This window comes from Thalia democratica, chromosome 8 (assembly GCF_965202585.1).
Source record: "Thalia democratica chromosome 8, ktThaDemo2.hap1.1, whole genome shotgun sequence".
Lineage (NCBI taxonomy): Eukaryota > Metazoa > Chordata > Thaliacea > Salpida > Salpidae > Thalia > Thalia democratica.
The window spans coordinates 36,095,975-36,106,175 of record NC_139172.1 but is presented as its reverse complement, the minus strand read 5'-3'; the positions used below and the strand labels follow the sequence as shown (position 1 = coordinate 36,106,175).

At 29.3% G+C, this 10,201-nt stretch overlaps 1 protein-coding gene across 1 annotated transcript; it reads left to right on the top strand.

The window, feature by feature from the left end:
- Nucleotides 1-558: 558 nt before the first annotated feature.
- Nucleotides 559-1,719, top strand: LOC145843201 (kelch-like protein 17). Its single transcript, XM_082950660.1, has 2 exons — nucleotides 559-1,054; nucleotides 1,682-1,719. The coding sequence occupies exons 1-2, from the start codon at nucleotides 559-561 to the stop codon at nucleotides 1,717-1,719; spliced, it is 534 nt and encodes a 177-aa protein (XP_082806786.1).
- Nucleotides 1,720-10,201: the final 8,482 nt, after the last annotated feature.

Genomic DNA, 10,201 nt, shown 5'->3' with positions numbered 1-10,201 from the left:
CACAAGAAAGAGTTGGTCAACAGTCTGGCTTTATTGTACAAATATACGTTTAAACTCCGTATTTTCCTTCTCAGTAGTTCCTTAATTTAAAAAGATGAAATAAAGACTTTTTAATATTTTAAGATAACTTTTTGATAGACAAAATTTTGATTAAATTCAAACAGCGCATTTTAAAAATTATTTAATTATGTAAATACTATAAAGTAATGTGTTAATTATTCTTCTATTATTTCTTCAGCGTTTACTTTAAGTTTTCTTAATGATAAAGTGGATTAAATTTTAAAATGAACTTATATGTTTAATATTAAGTTTATAATATTACATCGGCACAATAAAGTGGACTGGTAGCACAGCGTGTGGAGTTGGGGGCCGCGTACAGGCACGGTAGATCGATCCCCAGCAGCGGTAAACTGTAAGTTTTTCGAAGTTTGGTTCTTTTGGACATTTTTAGGAAAAGCTTTTATTTATACCCGCCTCTCTTCTACTTTAATTATTTTTAAAAATTAAATCCCTTATTTTTTTATTGATTTTTTAACAAATGCATTCAAAACAGAAGATATGAAAACTGTTTCAACTTTGAAGATAAGCAAGATTTTGCTGAGTGAAGTTGAAGTAAGCAACCAGATTTGCGAAGTTTTCAAGGAGAAAACAAGTTTCAAGAATGTGGCGGCCTTTTATGAGATAACTGCCACCTTCAGTTTAAAAAACATTTCTAAGGCTTTGCTGCGCTACATAGAACGATTTTTCACGGTGGTCGCTGAAACTGAAAACTTTCAGCAGCTGAGCTCTGCTCTGGTTGCAAAAGTACTTTCAAGCTCTTCACTGCATGTCACTTCCGAGCTTGAGGTCGTCAACGCAGCCAACGGTTGGCTGAGCCGCGACTTTGAAGGCAGAAGAGCTTTCGCGAGCGATCTCTTCGCAAAAGTGCGTCTCAGTTTGTTGTCGAGCGGCAGCTTGGAGCGTTTGCTGCGCGAAAGCTCGGCTTTTGCGGGAAACGACGAGCGTGCTGCAATTTTACAAAACGTTGTTGACAGCAAAAAAGTCGAAAACCGCTGTTCGAAGAGAGGCCGAAAGCAAGATCGCACAATCGCGCGCAAAGCGCGCTGTTGTGCTTATTTTGCGAAGCAAAACCGAAAGAAAGCGGAGCTTTCTGAGGTTGGGACGTACAATGAAAGAGAATCTTTGGAGGCATGGAAGTCAAAGCAAGATCGCACAATCGCGCGCGAAGCGCGCTGTTGTGCTTATTTTTGCAAAGCAAAACCGAAAGTAAGCGGAGCTTTCTGAGGTTGGGACGTAAAAAGAAAGCGAAGCTTTCGAGGTCTGGAAGTTAAAGCAAGATCGAGCGCGAAGCGGGCCTTTTTTGCGAAGCAAAATCATAAGAAAGCGAGCTTTCTGAGCCAGGAATTTAGCTTAACGAATTCAGATTTGTTTAAAGTTAAAATATTATTTTTTCTTTTAAGTAGAGCAATTATCCTTAATGCTTAGTTAAAACGGTAGTTTTATTTTAGTTTTTAAGCAGAATTTAGGTTAACAAATTTAGATTTGTTTAAAGTTAAAATTAGTGGAGTAATTTTGTTTTAATACTTAGTTTAAACGGCAGTTATTAAAAACTTGAAGTATTTTTTAAGAGTATTTGAAAATAGTAGAAAGTAGTAGAAAGAGTAATTATGACTCCTTCAAGCATTGCGCAGTTCAGGCAAGCTCATGTCTGGGTTGTAATTGATTTTTGAGCTTGCTGCCGTTCAACATTATTAATTTACTGAGACCAACAGTAACAGTTGCGATTTTGAATGCTTTTTGGGCTATAGTCAAATTATCTTTCAAAATTTAAAAGGATAAAATTTAGTTTTATTACTTTCTGCTTTCGAAATATTCACTGAAAAAGTATTTGTTAAACTTTTTGTTGTGTTTCATGTTGTAACGGACAATAAAATGTTGTTATTTATAAATAAAACATTTGTTAAGTAGTTAAATTTATAAGAAGAAAATTTTAACCACTTGATTATTTAAACACACAAAGTTTTAATTAATTTTCTTACTGGTTTTTTTTTTCATTTGCCAGAATTTTAGAAAAGTTAGGAAACGGTTAAATAGGCAAGACTAAAAAATAGTTAAAAACACGATTTTATAAACTTGGTATTTTCAAGCAACTCTAGACAGTTTTGTGTGTTTTTTTTTATAAATATATGTTATTATTTTTTATTGTTATACTTTTTTTATCATCTTTATCCGCTTCTCCTGTACCCTTGGCATCATTTTCAGAAGTTTTGACAGCAGGAGGCTGATTTTTGTTACCTTTTTTAGACCTCGTATTATCATCATAGTCCTTGAGATTATCATCATTGTTTCTATTTTCAATTTTATTCGAGTCTTGTTGCATTTGCGTTTGGCTGTCTTCAAGTTTTTCAAGTTCAGTTTTATTATCCGTTCCTGAAACTACCTCATCATCAGTTTTAGAAAACTTTTCAGCCACATTAGGTTTATTGTCAAACGTTTGAGATTTTTTCTCGGCATCAGCTGAAGGTACAACAATAGATTTTTCATCATCTAGCTTGATTAACTCTTCTTTAACAGTTTTAACCGAGGCATTGGGTTTGTCTTCTTTATCAATACCAGTTTTTGAAAGATTATTACTATCAGAAGTTTGGTGGTCTGATGAAGGCTTACTAGCGGACTGCTGGTTATTTTTTATAGTTTCTTTTGTTTTCGGTACAGCTGCATTCAAGTTTGGAGTCTCAGCTTTCTTTGGTATTACAGTCTCAGATTTTTGCTCAACTTCATCAGAAATTTGACTGCCAGTTTGACTTTGATGTTTGACATTTGTTCTATCATCTTCGTTTTCTGCAACTGCCTTTCCATTATCAATGGGTTTATTTTCAGAAGACTGAGATGGCTGCTTGGAGTCCGCAGTGGTATTGACAGCAGAAGATTTGTTTTTGTTACATATTTTAGAGTTCATTTTATCATCATAGTCCTCGAGGCTTTCATGTTTTTCATCATCGTTTTTATTTTCAACTTTACTTGAGGCTTGCTGCTTTTGGCTATCTCCAACTGAAGAAACACTATTTTCACTTGCTGCAGGGTCTGCAGGGTCTGCAGGAACATTTTTAACGGCTCCTGTTGACTCATGGGTCTCCGTTACTACATCCTCACAAACAGGTGCTGTATGCTGTACATCTTCAGTAGTTTTGGGACTTGTAGGACCTCTCAAATCAGCATTTTGCTTTCGTGCAGCTGTAGGAACCTCATTTGAAACATTTTTTACTAGGCTTTCAACATTTGGCTTATCAGGCTGTCCGGATTTTTCTCTGTAATCAATTTTTTCTTCTGCTACAATTTCACTGTGTAAAAGCGAAGTGTCAGTATTGTCAACATTATACTTAACAACCTTTAGAGGCACAACTTTTGGGTTTTGAGACTCACGCTCTGTACCAGATTCCAGATTGTTTCGCTGCTTTTGCGCCTCTAGTGGTCTACTTGATGCCTCTATGGATTTGTTTGATTTTGGCACAGCGCCTTCAGCACCCAAATTTGTCAAGTTAACGCCTTTACATTCAGCGGGTTTGATTTGGGGAGTATTGACACGGGAAGCGCTTGCAAGAGCTCCACTGACGAAAGGTGAGGGCCTGATAGTTTTAGTGTTTGGACCGCCATGACCTGTTTTCGTCTCGACAAACATAACATCAGTTCGCTTCGAAACGTTTCCGTTCTTATTCTGAGGATTTGCTTCTTTTTTCACGCCACCTTGGAAATTTGCTTCTTCCGAGCCATCTTGAAGATTTGCTTCTTCCGAGCCGCTTGCCGCCTTGCAGACGACGAAAGTTGTGAAAGCGCAAATGGCGGCAACTTCCACCCAGTTCAAGTCAACTTCCAACTCGAGAGACGCCATTGTTTAATATACAAAAAACTGTGGAAAACATTTGGTTTGTTAAAAGAGATTAGTTGATAAGTTGTTAATATGTAAGTGTTGAAATGGGTTTAAGATAGCTTATTACATCAACTTAAAAGTAAGTTGCGGAAACACTTTAAACAAAACTGTAATTTCAAGTATGAAACAGATAAAGTATAAATCTTCATGTAATATTCTAGTAAAACAAACTATTATACTTAAAAGTTTATAACAATATGAAAATTTAGTGTTCTTTGATTTATTGAGTTCTAGATTTATTGACTCAGCTTGAAATTTATACTGCTTATTGTACATTAGTTGACAGGGTAGCAATTTTATAGAATCACTTTAAATAGCACAAGTTGTGTTAGCAGAGTGTATGACATGTAAACTAAAATTAATATTTTTTTATTGATAAACAAGTTATATACTTTGTTTTAAGCAAACTTATGATAATGAAACTTAATAGAATAAAAACACTCAGTGTAGAGTATATATCAATTACATAAAATTTTACTTCAGGATTTAAATACTTGACATTATTAAGAATAAGTAATTTTTGACATCCTTTTTTATTTTAAATAGACAAACTTTAATTTTAATTTCTTTACACTAACACTAAAAAGTTCAAATAATTATAAAAAATTAGTATATATATATATGAAAGCTGAACTGTTTGTATAATAGTGATTGCAATCATTTAATTTTGATTACATGTAGCACCTTTCTTGTTATGAATAAAAAAATACACACACAACTAGTGCTAGAGCATTGGTAGTACTGTAAAAGTAAGGTGATAAAACAGATTATATAAAAATAACCTGAAACAGTCAGTTACATCAAGTTTCAAATATGCATATTGTTTTAAAAATTGTAAAAAAAAGCTTGTTTCTGATAAACGTTTACTTTAAATTGTTTTTTAACAACTTTATTTCTATTTTTATTAATCTACTAGGCTTTTAATAAAACTTCATATTGTATTTTAGCTTTAAATGTAATTTTAAACTTTAGTTTTTTAAGTATTATAGTTACGCTTATTATTTAGTTTGTATTTATATAACTTATAATGATTTGTGAAGTTTTTATGATTGTACGTTTAATTTGTTAAATTTATAATTCATTTGCGTTTTTAAACTTTTAAATAACAAAATTATAATAACTAACAACTTTGAAATAACAATCTATAACAAAAAAAAGTATACTTTAAAAAGTATGTATCTACTTAAAACAGCAATCATTTAAAATTTATTTTACAACGAGCAGTTTACAGTTAAGTTAAAATTTAAATTTAAAAATTACCGAAACATATTTAACAACTACAATTTTTTTATGTTTTTATTTATTAACAACTTCTAAATATTTTAGATCAAATTTTATCTAATCACAAAGAAAAATGTAGATACTTTGTAACTTTTTTCTTTTGTCAAAAAAAAATGGTTTGCTAGATCAAAATTATTTTTTTTTGTCAGTTTAATATTGGTTTATGTTTTATTTGAAAAAATTATCGAAACTAATGCTGTTCCGCCCCGTTCGGCTAACCCCGAGCCTCATGAATATTAGTTTCTATTAATAATGACAACAATAATAAATAAAATACTTTAGTGACTCTCCTGGTTAATTACATTACAACTTTGGCTCAGGCAAAAAAAAAAGCCATTTTGTTTACTTGATAAAAAAATACAATTTCTTAAAGGTCAAGTTAAAAAAACTTTACCTAAAAAGATATAAAAATTGATAAAATTATCTTTCTTACAAGTAGTTATCTAAAGCAATGGTTTTGAAGCTTATCAAAATCTGTGCACCCTAAAATGCAAAATAAAATTTTGTGTACCTAAATGCGCAAATATCTAGAATAAATTTCAAATTTCCCGTATTATCTAGTGTAGGGTTTTCCAAATTTTTTTTTACCCTCAAACAAAGTTTATCAAAAAACTACGAAATATCTTTTTTTTTGTTCTTCATTATCAACTCATCAATCAAAATATTTAGTGTAAGCTTCAAATCATAGCCTTGTGGTCCCCTAAAAGTCCAATTGTTTTCTATAACAAAAGGTTAACATAACATTTCATACTTTACAATATAATGCAACAGTTTTTAGTTTAAAGCATAAGGTTATTTAAGCCATACTTTTTTAAACCATAGATTTTTCAATACTTTTCTTTTCTTTATTTTTTTTTTGTTTAGATTGTAACTATTTTGTTTTTTTGTAGATCTTTTTTATTTATTTGTTCAAAAACTTTTTATAGAAAAATCAGGCAACTGATGATCTTTATATATGATTTTATAAGAGTAAAATAGACATTTATAACTGTGATAATAAAATATAACAAAGGGTATCTAAAATACCTGGAAAAACCTGTAATTAGATAATTTAGACAAATTAAAACCTGGAAAATACTTGATTTTTTAATAAAAATAACTAAAAAACCAGCATTTTTGAACAAAGTTCTTTAAAGAACCTGAAAAAATGGCAATTTTAAACATTTTTTACATAATAAATAAGACAATTTAAATTTGACACGATTTTCTACCATATAAAAAAATATATTTCATCAACAATTTTTTTTAGTTAAAAAAAAACATTTAAAGTATCTAAACAGTATAATTTTAATGAGTTATTATTGTTTTGCACAGTTTTTAACCTTAAACATAACTTTGAACTGAAAATAGTCATACAAATGTGTACTTATAAAAACCTTAAAAAAATACAAAAAAATTTGGAAGAAATTTCTTGAAAAATTTTGGCACTCTTGATATAAGTTTTAAACCTACCATTAAATTGAACTAAGACTTTTTTTTTCCTCTCCAATATGAACTCAAAAGTTTCAAGTTAAGGACTTCTTGATCCCAATTTTTTTTTATAATACAGGGTTAACATAACATTTTATACTTTACAGTATAATGCAACAAATTTTAGTTTAAAGCATAATTTTTATAAGCCAAAAACTTTTCAATACTTTTCTTTTTGTTTTGCTTATTATTTTTTAATTTTTTATACATACCTTCTATTTATGTGTTCAAAAATGTTTTACAGATTGTTTAGGCAACTGATGATCTCTCATTTTTATACATAATAACATAAAAGTTAATAGTCATTTAAACTGTGATAATAAAATATAATACAGGGTATCCAAATACATAGAAAAACCTTTAATTTGAAAATTTAGATAAAATAAAACCTGTAAAGTGCTGGAATTTGAGAACTTTCTTAAAAAACCTGGAATTTTAATATAAGTCACTAAGAAACCTGCAGTTTCTAACAAAGTTCACTTAAAAACCGGAAAAAATGGGAATTTTAAAAATATTTTACATGTTTAGTAAGAAAACTTTAATTTGACACAATTTTCTACCATATAAATAATTTTTTTGTCATCATCAAAACTATTATTTTTTAAACACACTTATAGTAGCTTAACAGTATTTTTTTAATGTACTATTATTGTTTTGCACAGTTTTCAACCTTCTCAGTCCCAAAAACTCGTACTTATAAAAACTATGACAAAAAATCATAAAAACCTTGAAGAAAGTTTTCGACATTTTTCGCAAGCTTGATAATATATAGTAATGTTTCAAACTCACCATTAAAAACACCAAAAACTTTAAATTTTGCTCTTCATTATCAACTTCAGAATATCTAGTTTAAGTTTTAAACTATGGCTTTTTGACGCCCCCTTTTACGGCCTGTGAACTAATAATTTCCTTTTTTTTTTATAACACCTAGTATAAGTTTCAAACCTACCATTTAAAACTACTCAGAGCTAAGACCTTTTTTATTTTTCATTATCAACTGCAGAATATTTAGTAAAAGTTTCAACATTTAGGATAATTTTTTACGTTACGATTCATGAACCCCAAAATAAATTTTGTGTACAGTAGTGTGCACTGGTGCATTTTTTGAAGACAACTGATAATTTATAAGTGATTACAATAAACGATCAAAATAATCTTTTTAAATTCACTTTTTCTATTAAATGAGAAAAAAAAAACATTATTAAAGTTTTTTTTAGATTTTTTGTTTTTTATGCAGACATTTTTTTGTAAGATTAATAAAACATGATTTTAATATCTAAATTATTTAAAAATGTTTTGGAAATACTATAACTATACTTTCAAAAATAGTTTTTGTTATAAGTTTAAATGCGATCTAAATGTAATCATATTATAAAAAAGTGTATCTTTTTCATCTAAAAGTATTAAAAATATATATTTATTATAACTAATAATATATTTATTCTTTCAAAAATTTATTTTACAAACTAAGTTTCGGTCAAAGACCTCTTCAGTGCTTAAATAAATCTAAAAAAAGATATGTGACAGTCATGGAAAATAGCAATTGAACAATAAAATTAAGATAAAAACAAAATATTACTGAAAATTTTTACTTAAGAAACTAAACAAATCAAATTTTAATATTAATTTCTATTTTTATAATAGTTCAATTGCTATTTTCCATGACTGTCACATATCTTTTTTTAGATTTATTTAAGCACTGAAGAGGTCTTTGACCGAAACTTAGTTTGTAAAATAAATTTTTGAAAGAATAAATATATTACTTCTCCTCCAGCAGTTGAGATCTCTCTATTTGTTTTCTTAAAACCAAAACATATTATATAACTAATAATATATAAAAATATTTTTAATAAAAAAATTTATTAACCTACAGTTATGTAAAAATTTTTTACTTAAGTTTTTATGTAAGGGGTATAAATTATTATTAACCATTTAAAATAATATCTTATAGAAATAAACATCTTTCAAAGTTTATATTTTTAGCATATTTTAGCTTTAAAAGTGTGTGATACAAGATACGTGTAGGTGTGAAATTTGCACGAGTGTATAAAATTGCACGAAGGTACTTTTGCACAAAGACACTTTTGGACAAAGGTTCAATTTTGCACAAAAATTTATTTCAAGGAATTGAATTTTTTTTTTATAATTTAAATTTTTGTTCTATTTTCATTGTCATTTATTTTTTTTACTATTACTGTTATCACTAACCCTTACTCTCGATCTGTAAGTTATTTTTTTTAATTAGTTTTATATTTTTTATAAGTTATTATTTGTATTATTTTTACTATCACTGTTACCCCTAACCCTTACTGTCGGTCGGTAGCTTTTCATTTCTCTTTTTTTATATTAATTTATTTTAATTCATTCTTCTTGTTTTTTTTATAGTAATAGTTTTATTTTACTATCACTGTCACCCCTAACCCTTACCCTCGGTCAGCAACTTTTTTTTTCTCCTTACTTTTTTTGTTGATTTATTTTTAGTTTATTTATATGTATTTTTTTTTATGTTTTTTTTACTCACGTGCAAAAATGACCGTTCGTGCAAAACTGTCACTCGAGCAAATCTGACCCTCCGTGTAAAATTGTCTTCGTTTAATTTAGTCCCCTCGTGAAGTGTTGACCCGTTCCAACAAGATACATTCCACTGGTAAGTGTCAAAAATACAAAAAGAAGCAATTTTGCACGAAGAGCTACTTTTGCACGAAGTTACACTTATGCACGAAACACTTTTGCACGGGTTGAATTTCTTTATAAGTTTATTGTTTGTTTTTTACTATCAATGTTACCCTTAGCCTTTATCCTCGGTCGGTAGCTCTTTTTACTCACTTTTATTTTCAAATTACTTAATTTTATTACTTTAGTGCAAAATTACCACTCATGCACAATGACCCTCCGTGAAAAACTGTCTTCATGTAAAATTGACCCACATTGAGTTTCACAGATTATAGGCAGAAACTATAAATAGGTATCAAGTTTGCACGAGGGAAAAAAATTGCACGTAAGCATTTTTGCATGAAAACAAAATTGCACGAAGACACTTTTAAACGAAGGGTTATTTTTGCAGAAGTGACTATTTTGCACGAAAAATTATTTGCACAGATTGGATTTTTTTAATTAAAGGGCCAATTTATAAAGCAGGATTTTTTTTAAGTTAAAACATGAATAATTTTATATCGAAAAAACGCAAAGTCTCAACAACTGAAAAACTTTGGAAAAACTTAAATGAAACAAATTTTGTCGGGTATTGCAGAGCCAGAGTTGCCGAAGAAGAAAAAATTTTTCAAACTAAACAAATTCGAGCAGGTGAATTATTACATAATATTTACTACCATTTACTTAATACATGCTCATTTATATTTTTACAAAAAGCTAGTACAGCCGTTCTATTTTAGCGGTAGGCAATGTACTGACCGCGGGCCGGATCAAGCCCGCAGAGTTGAAAAGCCCGGTCCGCTAACTTTTTTAAACTTTAAATGGAATTTGGCCCGCCGATGAAAATGACTGGCCTGCAAAGTTTAATGT

Bases quoted from the DNA above. Each gene is read 5' to 3' on its own strand.
- LOC145843201 (XM_082950660.1), top strand. From the start codon at position 559: ATGAAAACTGTTTCAACTTTGAAGATAAGCAAGATTTTGCTGAGTGAA. The intron at 1,055-1,681 runs GTTCGAAGAGAG...GACTCCTTCAAG, and splicing joins CAAAAAAGTCGAAAACCGCT to CATTGCGCAGTTCAGGCAAG.